Here is a 23,169-nt window from a genome sequence, read left to right on the forward strand (position 1 = left end):
GTTTAAAACTCAAAGTGTTCAGATTTTAAATGACCACTCGGTAATATGAACATATTATATAGTTACTAAGTTATATGATTTATTCTATTATTTAACAGAATAATTAAAAGAAGAAAAAACACCCTCCAGGACGTAACGCAGGATCAATTTTACCTTCTTTAATTGACTGACAAGTGGGACTGGACTAGGGTACTAAATAAAGACCAACACAACATTAGTTAGAGTTGGTCTCCATGCATATTTTTTTCATATCTAGTGCCTACGAAATATCTCTCGTTAAAAGTATTGATTGTTCAGATTTCGACGTTGTATCATGTATATCATGCATCAAAATCCGTGTTGTTTGAAATTCTGTTACGCAGGGAACTACTCCCTGTATGTTCATAGAAGGAAGTGAATTATTGAGGCAAGGTATAGAACAATCATGACTCAATTTTTGATTATGTGATAAAATGATATGATCTGTTCCAAGAAGTGGATAAAATCATTTATATATCGACAGGTAAATATGAAATCGGGACGTTTCCTTCAAAAAAAAAAAAAAAAAATATGCCTTTCTCTTCTTTAAACACAATCAACCCGAAGAAAAAATGAGTCAGAAAGAGATCAATGTTTATGTTAGATTTTTTTTTTTTTTTTTTTGCAGAATTTATTTAGGATAAACAATATTTATTTATGATGTTAATTTACGAGTCTTACATAGGCTCTGGAAGTACAAAAATACCTAATAAGATATTACGTAAGAAAAAGCCTAAGTGTCTATGACTTGACGTTAGATTGAGACTGAGGGGTGGAGCTGGTTGCAGCCGTTGTTCCATTCATAGCCGTTTCTACGAGCTTGATACGCTTTCTATTATAGTGTTGCCAATGGAGTATGGTTTGATCATCAAGGAACTTTGTACACTGAAATATTATGAAGAGAATGAGATTTAAATATTGGGTAAACATTTTAAGAAAAAAAAAATTGAGTCAAAAAAAGGTTTCACTCAATAGCACAATGAAATTAAAATTAGTAAATAGAGTGTTTTCATTTCACGTCAGCCTTGTTGATGTCGGCCATTTTAAAAGCCTAATCAAACATGTTTTATAACAATGAAACTCTATTTTTCATTAATATCAAGGAATAGGTTTAACTATTGGATCTCAAAATGAGACCAACAGATATAAGGACTTAAATCTTCAATCAATTCAAAGTATTATTGACTAGTTTTATTATTTATCTGACCCTAAAATGAATTAATAATATTATCATATATAATCTTATTTCCATTATGTAAATAAAAATTAACACTTATTGCAATTGAAAGAAAAATATATTTTTCTCTAATTATCCTTCTTTTCTCGTCCTTAATTAATAAATAATAATAATTATACATGTCTAGCCATTTTTAGGGAATAATAAGGTCGTATTATAAGTTAAGTTGATTTCCTAATTGCTGGTATCGTTTAACGTTGAGTTTTAGGTCAGTGGAGGAGTATTGGGCAAAGAGGCAACTATGAAATCATGCTCCCCAAAATCCAGGAAAAACGATACAGACTATTGGGAAGGGTGCATAGGGCAATAAGGCATAGCTCTACCTTGCTCATTGCAAATCATTTACTTTCATTTAATTCAAAATATCAGTGTTTATCATTGACATTCAGTAGATTTCAAGACAGGTATTAAGGCAAGACTGGACATTTGAAAAGTCTTATTTTCTCCAAAAAATGATTTTTGAGATTTTGGCATGTTGACAAACTTCAACTTCTCATTTTTAATAATCTCTAGCTAAAAATACTATTTACGACCGTTTTAATGCTTTGGCATCCTTTTGTAATAGTACTGATTCATAAAAACTCGTTTTTCTCAAAACCGTATTTTCACAGTGTACTTATTTTGTTTACGTCACTATTTCTCACCATCCACTCAATTTATAGCCTGATTATATTGTTCTAGGTGCTAAACCTCCATAAATTGATATTGAAGACTAAGACATATACTAAGCTCTTCTAAGGGTGTCAGATGCTAGGCTAAATTTGTCATTTTTGTACTAATGATCGACAAAATCCTCCTATGACGTCATTTTTTATGAATTACTGGAATTTGAGAGTTTAGCACATTTATTTTGACCTAAAGTCTGAGCCTCCGTAGTAGTGAGAAGTTATATTTCCTCAGTAATTAGTAATTTGGTTTCAAAAACGTTACGTGCCCAATGGGGGCCACTTTGAATATTCAATTAGTAATTATCCTGAATATTAAGGAATATAAAATCAGTTGATTATGACTCTACATGAACTCTTCTCAGCTTTTACTGAATTTAATCCATGGTGGTCAATGTCTGAGACTATGGTGGCCTGTCGAAAATGTCTATGTTTTCTCTCTTCCAAGTGTCTAGTCTTACCTTAAGTTTTTTTTATATTCTGAAAGCCATTTGAATTGAGTTTAATCAGGATTTATTGGAAATGACTCTATTTCATGTAGTTAAAATATCAACTATGAACCACCAAGACGGCATCTCCTTCAATTATGATGTAATTTGACACGTCAGTGAAAACACTCCATACATATATCTAATAAGTTCTTAGACCTTCATTAGTCCCATAAAAAGAATTACGAGACTTTAAATTCAACCATCAAATGCAAGTCAAGTCAGACTAAAATCATTCGAAATCAACCAATAAGAATTGTACTATATGAATCTAAATATATGGCACGTCAACATAACAACAATCTTGAATAAAAATCAAGAAAAAGAGAAAATCTTATTTATTTTAATTGGGTCAAAATTATAGGCATTGTATTCAAATTTATTAGATGTTAGAAGATACTTAATAATTTTACTTATAGTTTAGAAACCTATATTTCATATACAACGAGGTGTGTTCAAACAGTCAGCTGACTTTTCAAATCTGCGGTCTAGGTACATTTCTTATGCTCCATTTTTTATTTATGCTAGTACACTCGCAACGAACATATATTTACTGTTTCAGCTATGTAATATGTTTAGTTTGTTTTTTTAAGAGGCTTAGAGGTAAGAATTAATTTGTGTGTTTGGCAATTTTTTGCCATTGAAAAACATGGATCAAAGAATTTGTACCAAATTTTGTGTAAAAAATGAAATTAAGTGCTCCAAAACACTTGAAATGTCGACAATGGCATACAGTGAAAATGTTCTGTGTAAAAGAAAATGTTTACTCTTCCAAGATGGCCGGGAAGATACTTATGACGAGCCTCGTACTGTCGCCCAAGTACACCAACAACATATAAAAGCTTTTAAGCAGTGAAGAAAATAGTTTTTGAAAACCGTAGAATCACTATCAGAGAAGTTGCTAATAATATTGTCATATCGGTTGACTCGCGTCATAAATTTTTTTCGAACGTTTTGGGCATGAGACGAGTGATAGCGTAGTTTTTTTCCGAAACTGCTTAATTTTGAACAAAAGAGTCGTTGCATTTTTTGGCCAAAAAACAATACCACAACAGGGGCGTCCGCAGGAATATATATATATATATTTTTTTTTTTTTGGGGGATATGTTTCCATTTTTTTTCTTTTTGAAATAAAAAATAAATTTCAATTATTAAATTTTTTGGGAAAAAATTTCAAAAATCCACAGTTATTCACAAAATATTCAATTTTTTGGGAAAAATTTTAAAAATTCAATTTCAAAATATTAAATTTCTTGAAAAAAAATTCAATAATTACGTACTTATTTTTTGTAAAATAATTCAAAAATAGAATTCATTGAATTTTTTTTTTTTTTAATATTTAATTTTTTGAAGAAAAGTTTCAAAAATCTATATTTATTCACGGAAAATTAAATTTTTTGTAACGTTTTTTTGAAAAATTAAATTTCAAATATTAAATTTTTTAGTAAAAAGGGAAAATTCCTTCGGAGGGGCTACATCCTGTGGACGTCCCTGCACAATCATGCCTCAGCCACCATATTCACTGGATTTGACCCCATTTGACTTTTTATTGTTCCCAAAATTCAACAGAACTATGAAAAGACGGAGATTTGCAACGATTGAGGAGATAAAGACTGCATCGCTGGAAGAGATGAAGGCTATAACGAAAAGTGCTTATGAGGAGTGCTTTTAGGAACGGAAAAGCATTGGCACAAGTGTATTGTATCTGAGGGGAATTACTTTGGACAGAAAAACATAAATATTGATGAATAAATAAATAGTTTTTCCTAAAAAAAATACAAAGTCACCTTACTTTTTGAACACACCTCATATACTAATAATGACCCCTTTTAAATAAAATCTATCAATTTATCATGCTTTCTTTGTGAGGAATAATATTGGCTACTTTAATTGTAATGTGTAGCAAACCGAAAGGATGATAGAATCCGAATATGATTCGTCAAAGAATACAAATATAATCCCGACTCCTTTTTGAGAAAATCATTCTAGCTTGCTTTTGTGTTAACGGGCCACATATATGAATGTAAATGTCAGTCATGAGAGGATTCCAAAAAAATCCCATTGTCCAATTCCGATGCGATTCTAGTAAAAATCCCCGACTTTTTAATATTTTAAATAATAGTTTAAAAAATATCATTTTGCTATCAGGGGTGTCCACAGGATTATATTTTTGGGGAGGCTTATTTTTTGGAAAATTTTTTATATTTATTTTATAATTGGCAAACGTTTATTCTTTACACAGATTAATAAATTAGCAGAATGAAATAAAAAATTGGGACAAGTACTTTTTCGTTTGTACGTCATACGATATCTTCTTTGGCAATGCGTTCAATGGCTACCGTAATAACTAGTGGTGTATAAAATATGCTGGAGGGATTGTAGCTCACCCCTCAAATAAAAAGATTTTTTTTTTCATTACCAGAGTTAAAAGAAACTGAAGATTACAGTTGTAACTCTAGACAATTTGAAGAATATTTAGGAGAAGTAGATCAGCTACAAGCAACATCTGTGAGAGGAAGAAAATGAACAAAAATCCCACTCCGTTTATAAAAAGGACACATAGGGTGGAATTACTCCGATGCCAATCCTCAATTCTACTCCGAATCCAACAAAGGCATAACTCCCGAAGAGCAAACCCTCATTGTTACTTTGCCAACTAGAAAAACTATTCCCACTTTCTAAAACATATTTTATACACCTCTGGTAATAACTGTTGTGTCTGAGTCTGTCCGTATGTCCTCCCCCCCATTGTGTTTCAAAATGGGGAACATATCTTTGACTATCTTGACACCCAAAGGAACAGTATCCTTCTAAATCAGAGACGTTTGGTTACCTTCATCTAGACTCATTTTTGATTATCATATAAATGAACCTTCTTTGCTTTTGTGTTGTTGGGAGGCCAAATAGTATTAAGATTCGTATAAATCAACTCTGATGGAATAATTTGTATTGTACCCCAATAATGAATGCATGAATAATTACCTGAGCATTGACAATCTCTTTCCGAAAGGACTCATGCTGGAGTAGTTCTAAGAAATGAAGACATACGGGGAATTTGAGGAATCTAACATAGGGATGTGTTCGCCAATAGTTGAGATACTTGAGGTAATTAATAAAGGTGGGCTCTTTGAAATATCCTCTCTGTGCTAAAAAGTTGAGATAATTCGGATTCCCGAGACACTGAACAAATTCTAATTCGATCACAAAACGAAGCTTTTGTTTATCCGCCTCAATTTCTGCAGGAGTCTTTTGTTGCTGAAGGGTCTGGGGCTGATGAAAGGGGCTCGGAGGAGCAGAGCTAATTCCACCTGTTCCTGGATTTGGTGGTTGTGGAGGCTGTGGAGGAGGGCCGGCCACAGGATTGGGATTCTGTTGAGGTGAATATCCAGGATAGGGAGGAGGTGGTGGAGCTAGTCCACCCATGTTATTCATGATGGAGGAGATATAGTACTATTATATATCCAAAAACCAAAAAGGAACCACTTTAAGTTTAATCATTAATGTATCAAATTAATATTTGTATTATTAGTAATATTAATCGTTGGAATAACTAAAGAATATTTACACTTGTAGAATGACGTCATAATATGACGTCATATTGAAACTTTGTAGTTTACTGAGTACGCATGCCATAGAACACTGAATTAAATATATATAAAAACGCGGGTTTTTGTGTGCTTGACGTGAGTGCACAATAATTTTCCTATATAGAGCGTTTTTGTCACGTCAGAATTGTTGATGTTGGACGTTTTGGAGGTATGGCTCAAGTAAGTTGTATTAAAATAAAAACTATTCTTCCATTAATGTTAAGGAAAATAGTGAACTATTGGATCTAACAAATAAAAGGAAATAAACCTTAATGTCTATCAAAAATCCATCCCTGTATTGCCTAGTTTTATCATATATCGCAGCCTAAAATGTATTAAAAATATGTTAGTTCATCGTTATACAATCTTATATCTATATTGTAGATAAAAATTAAATAATATAACGAAAACAAAAAGATATTTTTCTCTAACTATCCTACTTTTTACGCCCATAATTGATCAAAAAATATATATAATTGTACAAAATAGACATTTTTTGGGGATTTTTAGTAGATTACTTTGATTTCATTCAAATATCTCTGTGTATCATTGATATCAAGTTGTATTTTTATTTCAGTCTTTTTTACTCATAAAGCCATTTGATGGAGGTACATCACTGTTTATTGCGAATTTAGCAATTTTATGCGATAAAAATATCAACTTTGAACCCCCGAAAAAGCGCCTCCTTCAATGATGATGCAATTTATAACCCAAGTGAAAATGTCCTTTGAATAAAGTAAACTGCAGTAAATTGGTATTTTAACAGTATATCTTACACATTTTAAATATTGTATCCAATCCATTTTCTGCATGTGAGCGAGAGCAAATCAATTTTCTGTACAACTAACATGGTTTCAATAATTGCAATGCAGTAATAATCACATACTTAACGATTTTTTTAATAAAATTCTTCAATATCTAAGCTAAAAAATGGCTTTGGAAGAGAATAAACAATTTAATGCAAATAAAAATAACTCATTTTGTTTCAGAAACTTAGATTTTGTAGTGATTAACTCATTTTGATCTTCAGTTGTTAAAGTGTACCTTATCGATAATATATGCATTTCATTATGAAAGTGGATTTAATTAAAAAGACATATTTTATGTCATTGAAATGATAATTACTTAATGGTCCAACTTTCTATTTCAATTTTTTTTTTTAAATGAGTAAAATATGAGCTGTAAAAGTTTCAATTTATTTCATTAATAGGAGAAATATCTTTTGCACTTCAGTCAAAATAAGATAGCGTTCCATATTCAGCGCTATGTAGATTAATATGTTGTGAACAAGTTGGAACTTGTGTAGACAGATCGTACAAGTTATAATTTCTATGTCTCTTGCATAACGCTTTATCTAATTACAACATCAGTCGTTTTAATTGACATATAGTGCACTTATTATATTATATATTTACGAGTAATATAACTATGGACATGGGAACATTATATTGTGTCAATGAAATCGTAGTATCAATTAGAAATTAATATTTAATAAAAAAGTATAATTGATAATTGAATTGAAAAAAAAAGTAAAAAATAATTTTGATAGACATTTTTTTTAACCTATAAAAAGTATATGAAGAGTTTTTTTTCTAAAATTGTTTTAAGGAACAAAACAAGAGAAAAAAGTGAAGTAAAATTTGATGCTCCGCCTATAGTGCGCACCCTTTTTTCAACATTTTCAAAAAGGAGAGATCAAAATTTTCTTAGGTGATTCTCTCTTTTTGCTCTATAGGGTAGTTTAAGAAAAAAAAACACTTTATTATTGTTTTTTAAAGGTTAGAATAATGTCAAGCATAATTAATTAGTGCAAAATAATGATTAATGCTGTTTTTTAATCCTTATTACCGAAATACATTACTTTTGTCTCCTTTCAAACTTTGAAAAGGATGTTCTACTTAAAGATGATGCGTAGAAAAATGAAATTTTCATACAATATGACAACTTTTCCGTACTATTCGTAATCGAAATTCGTAAAAGTTGAATATAAAACCGGTCTTTGGGGTATTAATGGTCGACAACAAATGCGCGTCCGTTTGAGAAGGCTAATTGTAATTAGTGTTTAATATAGCTTTGGATATTTTGACAGATGGGCTTTAGTACATTGAATATCTACAACTATTCGTTTAAATGAAATCGTACTTCATAATATGTACTAGACACAATAATTGACAATGATAATTATCTAACTTTGTCAGTAAAAGCAGAAATAAAAGATGGATGACTAATATTGTATGATATAAAAAGGAATGATTCTGTAATAACTACAAAGACCTCTTTTTATCAATCAAACGCTGATAAGAAACATAGATTAAACAATTTAAACTATAGAAATAATGTAATTAGTGTGATTCCTTTGATCGTCCCAGAAGGAGCTTCAATGTATTCTTTAACAAATTGTTTCAAAAATACGATAGGATTTATCATCTTTGCTCTGATCATCACTCTTGTCATCATTAGTCATCTCTTATTTAGTCGATGAAGATCGGATGGAAAGGAATATACTACTAGCAGAAGATTTCAGTACAAATTTAAAAAAAAATCTATTTTCTCTATCAAAAAACATAAAACGAACATTCTATAAAATACTTTTTCCCACAAAATGTTATTTATCACAGATAGTTTTCAAGACAAAATATGGATGGGTTGAGCAAATATATTCTAATTGCTCAAATAGGTACTGGGGCGAGTTACAATGGGTAATAATTAATTATATATAAAGTGCAAAAAAAAAAAAAAAATACCTAGTTTATCTATTAAAATTGAATACAACTAATAATTAAATTATTTATAATTCTAATATAATCTAAAGTCTTCCTATAAAACACTTCTGTCTTTGCAGAGAGAATCCGGAATGATATTCATATCATCGTAGTAGTAAATGTTCCATGCTATAGCACTCAACATAAGTCCTAAAAATGCGATCCCGCTCACAAACCAAATGATTTTCTCGTATTTTTGCCACTGTAGATTTTTAAGGACGGTTATACCGACTAAGAGGCCAGTGATGGCTCCAAATATGTGCGCAGGATAGCTTATAGGCTTAGTCTGTCCGATGACATATGCATCATAGATATAAACGAATATATCTGTGAGAGTGATGAGTAAGACTATGGAGAATCGGAATAAAGGATAAGCCATTTCTCTGTAAAAAAAAAAAAATTTAAAACATCATAAATTATAAATATTTCTGTAAAATTAAATATTCAATAAAAATTTATACGTACCTATAATTCATTATGACAGTCCCTAAATGAGCAGTAATGAGAGAATAGACGCCACCACTTGCCCCTGATAAAAAAACGTTGGGTCGGAATACACTTGTCCAAAGAGATCCGGCAAGTACTCCAAATACATAAACTGACATCACACGCCACCATCCTGGAATATGAGTAATTAAAATTATTTTTCTTGGCTTTAGGGACATAGACATATTAATATTGTATTGAATATTGAACTAACCATGAACCATTTCCAGTGGGATCCCCAGAATTAGTTGAACCATGAGATTAAAAGATAGATGAAAAGTCCAGAATGAACGAGCATATATGTTAAATATCTCCACACTTGACTACGTTTATAAGGATTGTAAATTAGGCTAGAACAGTAGGGAACTCCATCACTCTCCGGGATTCCAGAATCTCCATAGATGAATATGAGTACTTGAAGAAGGGATATCGTAATCATGAAAAAAGGAGGCGGGGAACAGGAGTATTGATTCTGATACGAGTATTTGTAAGGAACTAAAAAATCGACCGTTTCTTTTAAAAGTTCACGAAAGGCTCGTCGTCTCTTGGCACTAAGACCTAATTTGGTTCCTTTAACAAGTTCTATGAACTCATCAAAGTCTATAACACCGTCTTTATTACGATCCACTTCTTGAAGGATCCTTTCCTGCACAGAGCTAGGAACTCCTTCTTTCCAAAGGGGATCCTCGTCCAGTAATTCTTTAAACTGAAAAAAATAATTTGAATACCATATTTACTTTTTATACAATTTCAGTATGTAAATTTATCATCAAATATTATTCAGACATGTACCTTGGATAGACAGAGTACATAGGTAGTTCGGCCCTAAACGTGGAATTGACTGAGGGAGCAATTTCCATGTTTGAGAGTATGATGAAAGAATGTATAATCATAATGGAAAGTAATGAAACTGCATTTCCCCATACTACTGTTCATAAATAGTTGTATTTTATGTTCTGTTTTTGAAGGTACATATACATTTAAAAAAAAAAAAAGAGTTCCAAGGCCACGTGATAATATTAATACTTAAAACTAGAAACAATTCTTAACTTACCTTTGTCATTGGTATTTTTCCATTAGGAATCCCATCCGACTCTTTATCTAACTTATGAAAAATGGGCTTCCATTCATCAGTAGAAATAGCCGAGACAACGGATCCAAAAGTCCATGTCCGACTCAGAGCCTGCCCAAAGGTAAGTTCTTTAACGAGATGTTGATTATTGTTGGGATCCGTATGTGAAATGTGTCTAGAGCGCTTAGCAAATGGAATATTATTTCGGATAGAGGATTTACAATCAATTTCTGAAAAGATTGGAGCTGTATAGCAGCGACTCTGTCGAAATCCTCCTGGTTCTTCTTCATCTCCGGGAATAAGAATTGTTAGCTGCTTTTTTACTTTGGTACTTTCATCTGGTAATAACTGAGACTCCAAATCTTCTTCTAGGGCCATCCTGAGTTTGTAAAGGTAATTATTTGTCATCTGGACCTGAGGAGCATATTATTCCTTTCACGGCAAATGAAAGAGATCAACTAAACGTCGTTTCTATCAAAAATTATATTCCCATGCTTATAATAAGTAGTTAAAAGCTACTAACATGCCTGGAGTGTGCTCATTGCACACTCTCACAAGTTACACCAAGTCCTAAGGCATAGATTGTATGTATAAGAGTAACATTACATAGTACATATAAAACAAAATCTAGAAAGAAATTCGCCTCTCATATTAACCGCTCTCCTTTTCGAGTGGGATTACCATGCTGGATAATTGAAGAAAATGTGTAACAAGAAATGTTAAGCATGTTCATTCAGGTTACCATTCTGTAGTATTTCATCATCTTAAGTCACTCATCGGCCATCAGTCCACTCATCACTACCATGCGGGGAACTACATGCAATGGATTGCTTTAAAATTATTCTCTGAGTAGTGTTGGATTCCATTCCTAATTATCGAGCTCGAGTTTATGAAAATTTCCACAAAATAATATGAAGGGCAAAAGACCCTTTTGAAATTTTTTGTCAATAGCTGTGGATTTTGAAGATTTTTGTAAAAAAAATTCCAAAAACAAGCCCTAAAATAAATCTCACTCTTACATAAGTTTACATGAAGTATATTAAGTGTAATATTTTTAGTTTATGGTATACACCTCACTAACACAAGTATATATTATATATTTTGTTGTCAGCTGTCGATCTCTCTGCTTCTTTTCTCCAAATAAGTGTTCTGAACATGGATGGGTTAAATGAGAACTAGCTTTTTTTAAGCTATGAACAACTTCCAACCATTATTGAGTGATAATTCCATAGTTAGGAAGAATTTGGTTAAATGACAACTGATTTTGGGCCTTTTATTTTTGTTTTTTTTTCTAAGGAAAGTTTGTGTGATACAATATAGTGTACGAATAGTTTTTTAGAGTCATTTTGAGTGGTGCTAGAAATTTGATTAATCTTCATTTCTCGAATTTCATGAGTTTGTGTAATGTTGTGTCGAGTAAAATTGAGTCCTGTCGATTAATTCGAATATGAAATAAGAAAAATAAAACATTAAGTAGCTACAGGAAACAGGTGGGGGGAGGTCATGACCTCTCCACTGTGTGAGAATTTACAAGTATCCAAATTTTGCTCTTGGCAACCTGAACAGTGTTTTATATTTTCTGAAGCTCTTTTCTATTGCTCTTTTATTCGGCAGGAGAGAACATCTAAGTATAAAGAGTAACCACAAGGCGTTTGCTCATTCAATGACGCTGAGGAGTTATAAGTCAAGGCTGTCTGCAGGATTATATATATATATATATACATTTTTTTTTTTTGTTTTAGGAAAAAAAAAATACCCAAAATTTAAAATTTTTAGGAATAACATTTGAAATATTAGATATTTTGGGAAAAAAATTTCAAAAAAAATCGAAGCTCTTCCCAAAAAAAAAACTTTTTGGAAAAAAAATAAAAAAAAAATTTCCGATATTAACTTTTTGGGAAAACAAATTTAAATATTAAATTTTTTGGAAAAATTTTTGCAGAAAAAGTTCAAAAATATATAGCATTTTACAGAAAATTAAATTTTTTGGAAAAAAATTTGCAAAATTAAATTGAATTTTCCTTAATTGGGGGAGGGACGTGCAGTCCCTCCAGCTTACCCCTGTAGACGCCCCCAATAAGTTTAATCCCTTTATGGAAGGATTTGAACTGAGGATTGACAACGGAGTAATTTGTGCCTATGTCCTTGTTGAAGACGGAGAAGTACTCTTATTTATTTCATTCATTTAACATGTAATTTAATGAAACGGTCTGTGTTAAGATACTCACATCTCAAACATTATTCAAATTGTCAGGGTTACCATGTTAATACTCGGTTTACCATTTTCTTTTTTAACCAAAAATGCTTACGTTTTACAGCCTTTTAGTTAATGAATATTACTTATTTTCTTTACAGGAACTAGTAATGAGGGATTCCGAAAAAAAGTCCAGATTCCTATAGGATTCTAGTAAACATTCCTGGTGTCGATTTCGATTCTTTAATATTTTTGAGAATATTTAAAAAATAACATTTTGCTATCAGAGGCTTCTATCTTTGGGGGCTGGGCAGAAGTTTTTAATTTTTTTTGTAAAAAAAATTCCAAATATACATTTTGATATTTAATTTTTTTTCAAAAATCCACATCTATTTACAAAATATCAAATTTTTGGAAAAAAATTCAAAGACCCATGGCTATTCTCAAAAAATTTATTTTAAAAATCCGTATTTCTTCATAAAAACTTTTAGTTTTTATGAAGAAATAATAATTTTAAATATTAAATTTTTTAAATAAAAATTGGGAAAAAAATGTACAAATTACATTAAATTTCAAATATTAAATTTTCAACTAAAAAGAAAAAATTCAAAAATACATATTTATTTAAAGAAAATTATTTTTTTGGAAAAAATTGTACAAATTAAATTAAATTTCAAATATTAAATTTTTAAAAACAAAAAACTCCTTAATATTTTTTCATAACTTAAAAAAGTAATAAATAAGATTTGGAATCGCAAATTAAGCTTTTTTTCCAGGTGACGGTCCCGATTCCAGAAAAAAAAAAACCGATTCTGTTTAATGGTACCATCACTAACAGAAACTATGGTCGTGGATTTATGAGTTAATATTTTGTACTAACTCTGAGATGGTGCAATTTGTTACAAATCGAGGTAAGTATTACATCAGTATAGGAATTTGAAGTCAAAACAAGTTTAGAACTAAATATCTTGGCAACTCTGATGTCTATGTTAATGAAAGTGTGCTCATAAGATTCAGCTGCCAAAATTGTATAAGACTTAATACAAAATCCTTGAAATTTCTTAAGAATGCGAGCATCGTGTGGTCATTATTGCGTGTTGTGGTTTGTCCAAATAAGCTAATTGGACAAAGGAAATGTGGCCTCTTAGCTTTCCAGTCCCGATAGACTACTATTTGTGGGCGTCGTAACAGATCTGGCGCCATGCTAGAATTTTGAATTGGTGCGGTTTGTCCTAATAGGGTAGTTTGAACCAGAGTTATTCTGGAATTAACAGCATTTTTAATGCCTTATGTTTTGGGCAAAGGAAATGTGGCCTTCTAGCTTAGGGGGATTTGACCCCCTTGGACTTTTATGCGTGAGGTGTCATGGAGACAGATTTCTAATCAATATGTATATAACACTGTTGACTCCTTGGGGGCTTCCATTCTCGAGGAAGTGGCCAACATGAAAAAGGAGTTCCTCATCAAGGCCTGTGCCTGGAGCTATTTAGTTTGCGTGAAAGATTTCACTATGAACCAACTCATATAAGAGCAACAGATGTGTGAATGCTTGTATTAATTTTTGGAAATAAATAGTAATATAAATTGTCATTAAATTTTCCGGTTTTAAAGTCCCCATTCTATAGATAAGAAAGGAGAAAAACCGCATAAGAAATTTTGATTGACGAGGTTTAGTGATAAAATCCATACGCTGACTTAATAAAATATTATGTTGTAGACTCGGATTATTTAATATTAGGACAAAACACTATTTCCAAGAATTATAATTAAAGTAAAGTCGGAAAAAATGTTATGGGCGAGTTTCAAGTAATTTTCAGAAAGTTTTTTTTTTAGCCCAGTAATAATCAAATCCAAACCTACCCCGTACCCACTACTACATATCAAATTGTACTTAGAAATGTAAATCCTTTCAGCACGTGTTATTCATTTAATCATTGCTTATTAGAGTAGAAACAAGTTTCTATTTATAGGCATACATCATGTACAAGTTGTATCTTGTACTTAAGCAGATTGTACAAGTTGCAACGAAAAAATGAGGGAAGTATTTCAATTGAAGAATCAAGGGCAATTTATATAATCTTGTGGATTATATAAATATCTTTTTTAGAAGGGGGGCTCGATTTTTGGGTTTGAAAAAAAAATCCAAAAATTAAATTTTTTCGAAAAAAAATTAATTTCAAACATTAAATTTTTTCGAAAAAAATTCAAAAATCAATAACTCTTTACAAAAAACTTAAAAAATTATACTACCTTCCACAAAAAATTCAAAAATCCACAGTGTGCACAAAAAAATTGATTTTTTTTTTGGAAAAACAATTCAAAATTTTACAGCTGTTCACAAAATATTAAATTTTTTCCAAAAAAAATTTAATCATTTTATTTTTTAGAAATTTGGGAGGGGACTACGGCCCCTCCAGCCCACGCACTGCGGACGTCCATAAGAATTTAGAGTACTTTTCATGAAAATAATTCTAAAATTCTATATTTCCTTGATTGACGATATATTAATTGCTATAATTAATTGACTAATTTAATGAAAAGTACTAATCCATAGATAAGCAGAGGGGGGAAGTCCTTGTACTATAAATCCATGTTGAGTCTCAAGTCTTTCCTTACAAGTCCAATTCCGTGATTGTTTTCATCCGGCCAAAGTCCTCTGAAAATAAGTAAAATACTTTACAGAGCACTTTAAATCCAGTAAAAAATTATAATAACTTTAGAGTTCAAGTCAAGTCTCGAGTGTTTGGTAGTGCAATTGAGTCTTAGGGGTGTCCAAAAGGGGCAGCTGCAAGCCCCGAATATGTATAATCCGGTGAATGTCCCTGAGTCGAGTTGCAAGTCTTCAAAATATGGACTCAACTTCAAATAAATAAATTATCATTAAATTTTACAAATTGTCTTGGAGCAATTTGATACTTTATTTTAGGTTTTGCAAGGAGTTGAGTCCTACAGCCACATGTAAGGCCTTCCATTGACAACTATGTCAATCAAGGGCTTCATCTTTGTCTATAGTACGTCCAGATAGCGATCAGTATTGACCCTGAGGCCTTGGGGGATCTAATGACGAGGCTTGATGCGGCCTTCCGAGCTAACTACACCAAGCAATATGATGTACGCTGAGAACTTTGTCTGTATGACCATTATGGGCCCCAAATTCCCTCTTTCGAACGAACGTTTCACTGAGTCTCAAAGCTTGAGCAATTGTTATGTTTCGCTCCCGGTGCAGATACCAAATAGGAAGTATCCGAGAAGACGTCCTTGTGAAAGTGAAAAATATATGGTTGTTAAATGTCTTCATATAATTAAAAAAAAAATTGTTGTGCCTTTGTATGTAGTATGAGCATTATTGCCTATCGACCTTTTCCGGGTGCACAAAATATCTTCTTGAAAATCCTGATGCAAAAATGGATAATTATTCTATTAGAAAGTGCAGTAAATGCAAAAATGCAATTAATAGAAATTCACGTACATTAGGCTGGTTTGTTTTTCAACTTCTTTCGATTACAACTTGTTCAGAAAAGTTAGGATTTGGTAAGGAAAATACCTATACAAAATTTCATTTTTCTATGAGGTCTTATGAAACGAGACGAACGTTCTTATTTTCGTCAATAAAATATGAAAAAAAACGCCATTAATCATTATTTTGCATTAGATGATTATGATAGAAATTACTCCAACCTATAAAAACATTATTAAAGTTTTTTTCTAAAATTGTGAAGCAAAAGATAGATTAACATATTAAAAATTTGATCTTTTCCTACTGAAAATGTAAAAAAAAAAAAAAAAAAATTTAAAAAATTGGGCGCTATACGCAGATTATGAAATTTTTTTCTAACTTCTGTTTTTTTGCTCCATACAACAAATTAAAAAACTTATAAATATTTTTTATAGGTTTAAGAAATTTCTATCAAAATTATTTGATGCAAAATAACTAAAAATGTCCTCTTAGTATCTATATTGACTAACCAAAGAATTATTGCATTTGATCGAAATTTGCTACTTACAATTTTGCATGTGAGATTTTCATACCATAGTTTTGTTTTTCCACACTATCCATAATGGAAATTAGTGCGGATTTTCAATCTTTTCAAATGAATGTAATAACGTCAACCCCTGAGACTACATGTCCGAATTGAATAAAAAATTATATTCATACAGCACTCATCAACGGAAGCCCTCAAGGCGTCGATATTGGGTTGACGAATTTCACAGGTTTTGACTCAACATGCAGCCAGAACGCTAAGTCAAACGGGTTCAGGTCCAGGCTGTATGGGGGACGCATCTCCTTGGACCAGATGTCCATGTTATTCCTGAGAAAATTCTGGACCAATTTTTCCATGTGTGGAGGGGCTCTGTCCTGCTGTAGCACCACATTTCCATCAGGAAATGCTGTCCTCAAACATGGTCCCCACTGTCTTCTCATCCACACCCAGGTATGTTGCATTAACTCACATTAACTTGCATGGGTCTCCCTACTAAGGATCGTGGTCAATCCTGGATCAATAATTTTATTTCTGCTACCTCCTGGACGCGTTTCCATGCTGATGTCGTCATCCATGCACCTCCAAATGTGTACACAGTTGGTTTGGATACACCCACTTGGCAAGCAGTCTATATCATACTCATCCTGAACGAAGGAGTGTTGTTGTCTCTTTCTACACTCATCTTAGACTGTGGTAAGAAATGCAATTCATAAACACTGGAGCTAATTCATAAAAGAATCTTTTGTACTTCAGGGGTTATGTAATAAATTCAGGGAACACCTCATGAAAGAAGATTAAGTTTTTATAAAGATTACAAATATGCACCCAGTAGATGGAAAACTGTTGAAATAATATTTAGTTTCATAATAATGTTGATTAATAAGGATAATATATATTGGTTCAATCAATGTAAGGGCACCTTCATGGGGATGTCAGGAAAACTCCATCAAATTTGTTGCACACCACTGTCAGAAGCTAATATTTTTCCTTCTGTCATTCAAAAGTTTTATATGACTAGACACTTTTATGCACAAAGATAAAAAAATTGATTATGGATGAGGAGCGTGTGTTTTTGTAGTTGCAATTTGAGAAGGTATATGTTATATTTTCTAAAGCTGTTATCATTATTCTTGAAAGAGTACAATAAGAATATAGCAATCACAAGTGCCTGAAAGACGAATAATAACATTGAGGAATTATTGCAGAGTTAAAAGAATAAGTCTTCCTTGGACTCGGAGTAGTAAATTTGAGGACCGTCATAAGAGAGTAATTCCTGCGTAAATTATTTTACTAGATACAGTGTGGATTTGTGTTTATTTCCTTCCTCGTAGCTAGTTGAATGAAACGTCATGACAGCTAAGCTTCCCCTCCTTCCAACCATTCTTCAGATTGTCAGGGTACCAGGCTAACTTTTGATTTTCTTAAGAAAAACAAATTCAAAAATCAAAAATAATTTATCTTTACCTTAGAGCCTTTACCTTATGGACTGTCAGTAATAGATTACCGATTAAAATAGACAAAGTAAAGTTGAGTGACGTCATCAAGGACTGCACTCATGTCTATTGTTTCTTGAAAGACATAATTTTAAACAGCTGAAAGGACATAGTTAGTAAATACGTCATTTCAGCTGCTGTAGTTACCATAAAAGACCGATAAGGACCGTTTTTAGGATCATACAAATTGTATTTGGACGAAACTTATAGAACTGCAGTATTTTTGTTCTTGTAGACCCATCAACCACTAATTATTGCCAAAGGTTCCGATCATGAAGTAAGTCCTTAACCATGGAAAATTAACGTAAAGAAACATCCTTTACTGCCTGCAATTCCATAGGTTATATTATAATACTCATCGTTTCATTTGAAAAGTTCATAGCTACATTATTTATGGGTACGCTATACCCATAAATGGAAAAGTAAGCAACAAAAAAAAAAAAGCATAATATTTAAATGCCAAAGATTATGATTGCATTTAAATGTAAACGAGCTAACAGGAAACCTTATTTCTTACAATGATTGAATCAAAGCCCACTGATTTGAAGATCCCTGTGGTTAATTTATTACCTCCTTTTATTTTAACCCCCCCTCATAAAAAAGAACTCAAGTGACGAAACGACGACCATTTTGATCAATTCTTGCAAAAATTTTGTTGGATACGAGAATATTTATTTATCTACAAGGGGGATCAGTGTATGTACATCACAAATGATACTAATCAGGTTATGTTAAAAAAAACCTGACCATTTGAATAATACTTTAAACGGGAACAGCTTAACTCTCATGACGTTTCAAGCAGCTGTGACGAGAGGGAAGGAGAATATGGAAATAAAAAAGGACATATAAATAATTACTCCGATGTCGATCCTCAATTCTACTCTGATTCTAATAAGGACTTACAATTATAACTCCGGAACAAATCCTCAGGGTTACTCTCCGTCTTTTATGAGCCCACAATAAGGTTCAATCAATTTTTTGTAATTAATTATATGAAGTTAATAAGGAAGTTAACTCCTCAAGAATTATTTAACTGACTAAGCAACTACGTGACGTCATCGGGGTACCTCAAAAGGGACATTTTGGAAAGGAAAACGTTGTTTCGTAGTAGCTAATTTTTTACGAAAAAAAGTAATTACGTTGCATTTGTTTTTTTTAAATAATGTGAATAAATTGTCTCATTTACAGTATCTTTCAACTTTTCCTTAAAAAACAAAACAACAGAGAAAATGCCTAAAATCACTTGGATATTAGTTTAAAAAAAAATCCTATTAAATCAAATAGTGTTCAGAACAAGACTCCTTTGAGTTCTTTTGAACACTTTTGGCCCCCATTACAACACTGATGCATACACTGATGCAACTTTTGGGTGCATGTCGAAGGGAACAACTGAAGTGTCCGTCACCCAAATACCAAGGCCCTCAAAGCCAGTGTCAGCCAGCACTGGCACACCATGACAGAGGACTACATCTGCAGTAGGGGCAATGCCTTCTACCACCACCTGGAGGCCATCATTGTCCCTAAGGGCAGCTACATTAGGTATAAAGAGAGCTTAGACACACATCTATTTATAGTATTCATTTTGTTGAATTTCTATTGTTAATTAATAAATTATATTTTGTTGAAGTTAGAAATTCAAATTTTCTATTATTTTTACATATCCGCAGGTCATATTTTATACAACACTATATATACATATAATTTTTGAATAAACCAATCCGAGTTCAATGTGTGTCTTTGATATTTTATGTTTGTATGTACAGCTAGTAGTTTAACAAGCATGAATGAATATTGCTTTCTTTGTAGCCTAGCCAGGTGTATTTACGTATTATTACATTGCCGACAAATAATGACATATTTTTTGTTTTTGTTTTTGTTTCTTTTACATACCTATAAACCCCTTGACTAATTATCTCATGATTACATTCTTATTTCACTTTGTGCAAACGCGTATTTAGTGACAGTTAATATCACGAATATAATTTTTCTTTGCATTTAATATTCGAAGAAACATAGGCCCTGGAACGAATGCGGAGATTTTCATTCACAAATTAACTACGGAAATAATATTGTTTTCCACAATTTCTTGTATAATAACATAATGTCCATAATGTATCTAAATCCTTTCAGGCCCTAATTTGCATAGTCTAGATCAGCACTCTGAACACAAATATAAAGAGTTGGTATGCAAAAAAACAACAAAAAAACCCGAAAATGACGGTGATAGTCCTCACAATTTGAAAATTGTTCGGGAGGAGAGCCTCTGAGCTGTCATGACGTTTTATTAGATCAGCTGCGAGTATCCATGAGAGGAAATAAATCAATAGAAGACCAACACCGTATCAAACCAGGACATAGTTAGAAAATTACTCTGTTTTCGATCTTCAATTCTACTTTGATTCAACAAGGACGTAAAGCAGGTTACCACACATATCGAGATTTTGTAAATATACGTGTATAAGTTTGGAATAGACCCATAGATTATATATTTTTATGGACTTTCCATACTATAATCTTGAAACCTCAACAATTTTTGTATCAACATTAAGAGGTTAGATGATTTAAAATGAACCTTGTTTGAGAAGAAAATACCACAAAAAATAATATGCTTCCAAAATTTGTTTTTTTGTGCCATTTGTTCTACTACAGACAAGGTATCTTGGGGGTTATGCTTTGTGCTGCAACCCATCTCCCTCACTAAAATCTTATTGTTATTTATCAAAAAAGTGAAAGTGTCATTTATCAAAATAAGGACTTTTTATGTCACAACTTGCAATAATAAATAAAAACCGTTGTCAAATTTAAAATTTACCTTCAAAAACAAACAAAAAAAGGTCATTCAAAAAATATAGGTTTAAAAAAGGGTTCCATATATTCCGCTACTAAAAAAAAAAAAAAATCTCATTAACTTTTCTCACAAAATGTACAAAAGTGTCACTATACCAGGGTTCTCAGGTTCTCGCAATAGGCTGAAACTCACGTAATTTTACCCATTCTTAATTTTGAATTTCCCAAAACACTCGTAGGCAAAACTATCTTTATCTTGAAGTGAAGTCCTTTTCATAGAAAATAAACATTGGTTGATTCAAAATATCATGCTGAACTAACTTTAAAAAATTTAGAGGCCTTTTCATTCCTGATATTTGAGCGGATTTACTCATTCCCGAGCAAACACTTGGGAACAGTTTTCTACTTCAATTGACTATAGACAATGTCCATAGGGTACGTACAATAAAGTACGTACTTTTTCTTTCTTGGGGGTGGGGGGATGTTTAGTTCTACAATTGGTCAGACAAGGACTTACACCTATCTTCCGAAAATGATACGATTTGCCAGTATCCTAAACAAAAATGAAAGTCGTAATCCTGACAAATTAAATAATGTTACGGGAGAGTGGATAAACTATTATAACGCCTCATTAGATTAGCGACAAGCAGCTATGATAGGAAGGAAATAAACTAAACCGTCACTGTGTATCTAACAATGATTTGGGGTAGGAATTACTCCAATTCCAATCCTCAATTCTAAAGTCCGATTTAATAAGGACTTATATTTATAGGACCACAACAAATTCTCATTGTTACTTTTTCTTCTTTCACGCTCGAATATGATTACTTTATACTTATGTGTTTTCTCTTCAATAATAATGATAACAGATTAGGAAATAAATTGTTTTAACATTAATATCTGAAGTTTTGTTGTCTGTCGTCGATTTCCTCGTCTGATTTTATATGTCATAGGGTAGTGACAGGAAAATTGTTCAAATCTTCTTGAGCATACATTAAAAACATATAATTCGCAATCTCCCTTTTCCCATGAAGTCATTCATTTATGTGTACTGAAGACAATTAAATCTTTTTTTTTATCTATATTAATATTCTAGTCTTTATAAATATTTATACAGTAAAGTTTTTAGTTAGGAATTAATTATGTCAGATGTTAAGATTAATCTATCGGAGTCTTCTGATTGATCTGTAAGTTCTGCAACCTGTCCTTTAATGGAACAGCCTAAAAATATAACTTTTGCTCAAATAATTTGTAAATTTACTAGTATATCTTTAAATGTTACAATTGTATATCTATGGAGATGAAATCAGGAAAATTGAATCGACCTTTCAGCATCACTATTCCCGGGTGAGTAGTTTCAATTCAGTTACAAATATCATATATATTATTGGCCCCAATTCCTTCGTATCTCTTGAGTAAGTGAACTTTGCCCTCAGTGTTTCCTTGAAGTGATTCACTCCTTCCCATTTGTCCTCCAATTTATCTTCTGGATCTTCGCTTTTGCTACCATATTTTCCCACCAATTTGATAAGTGGTGTACACGAAGATCCTATTATAGCTTACATATAAAGAAGTTTTCCAGGGAATCATTATCTTAAATGTACTCTTATACTTGGAGCTTGCGATACATGATGTCATCGCATAATGTTTGAATATACATAAATTCAAATTACTAATAGATACATTAAATAGTCATATTGAACAAAGATATCTCAGTTAATAAAAACTAAAGGAACACATCGTTAATGGCAAACCACTGAAGAAATAAATCAAAATTGTCAATTGTCGATATATTGTTTCAATTATTCAATCATTGGAGATACATTGAGTCTTACATCTTGTACAAAGTAGGCGGGTTCTTTACTATAGGATCATGTCCGGTGGCGATAAATGTGTAAAGGATATCTTCCAATAAATGAATCTAAACTAAAAAGCAAATAAAAAGCTTTACAACAAACAAGTTGAAAAAAACAAAACACATATTCAATCATAATTTAAATACTTTATTTCTTTTGATTTATTATAGAATATATATCCTTCATATGAGGTTCCTTCTTTTCAACTTGTTTGCTGTAAGACTTTTATTTATATACGGAGATATATTCTATTTTATAACTCAAGTCAGTATTTTCTTGAAGGTGGAAATAATAACAAAATACTGCCTCTAGCGGCCAAAAAGTAAATACTGACCAAAACATTTTCATCTCTTTCTCATTTTTACCTTTGTTTAGTTACTTGGTTTAAAGCTTTAGTTATAACACTGAGAGTTGAGTAGATTGCAATAATGGAAAAGAGCACGATCAGAAGGCAGGGAGATACATATAGGTACCATGAATTAAGGCTCTTGTTGTTAATATCAGAGACCTATAAGTAGAATTACATCACCGGGCTAACCGC

General features: G+C 31.8%; 2 protein-coding genes across 2 annotated transcripts; both read right to left on the reverse strand.

Moving 5' to 3' along the window:
• Positions 1-623: 623 nt before the first annotated feature.
• On the reverse strand, positions 624-6,026 carry MED31 (mediator complex subunit 31). The gene is made up of 2 exons (XM_040727385.2): positions 5,391-6,026; positions 624-903 (listed from the first exon to the last, which is right to left on the reverse strand). Exons 1-2 carry the CDS (start codon positions 5,838-5,840, stop codon positions 760-762), a joined length of 594 nt encoding a protein of 197 aa, XP_040583319.1. The 5' UTR covers positions 5,841-6,026; the 3' UTR covers positions 624-759.
• Positions 6,027-8,513: 2,487 nt separating this feature from the next.
• On the reverse strand, positions 8,514-10,842 carry LOC121131970 (rhomboid-related protein 2). Its single transcript, XM_040727384.2, is given in 5 exon segments — positions 8,514-9,140; positions 9,223-9,376; positions 9,458-9,523; positions 9,526-9,949; positions 10,298-10,842. Coding segments are annotated over 5 exon segments (1,398 nt in total). The 5' UTR covers positions 10,724-10,842; the 3' UTR covers positions 8,514-8,812.
• Between the last annotated feature and the right edge of the window lie 12,327 nt (positions 10,843-23,169).

Source organism: Lepeophtheirus salmonis, unplaced genomic scaffold (assembly GCF_016086655.4).
Source record: "Lepeophtheirus salmonis unplaced genomic scaffold, UVic_Lsal_1.4 unplaced_contig_894_pilon, whole genome shotgun sequence".
NCBI classification, from domain to species: domain Eukaryota; kingdom Metazoa; phylum Arthropoda; class Copepoda; order Siphonostomatoida; family Caligidae; genus Lepeophtheirus; species Lepeophtheirus salmonis.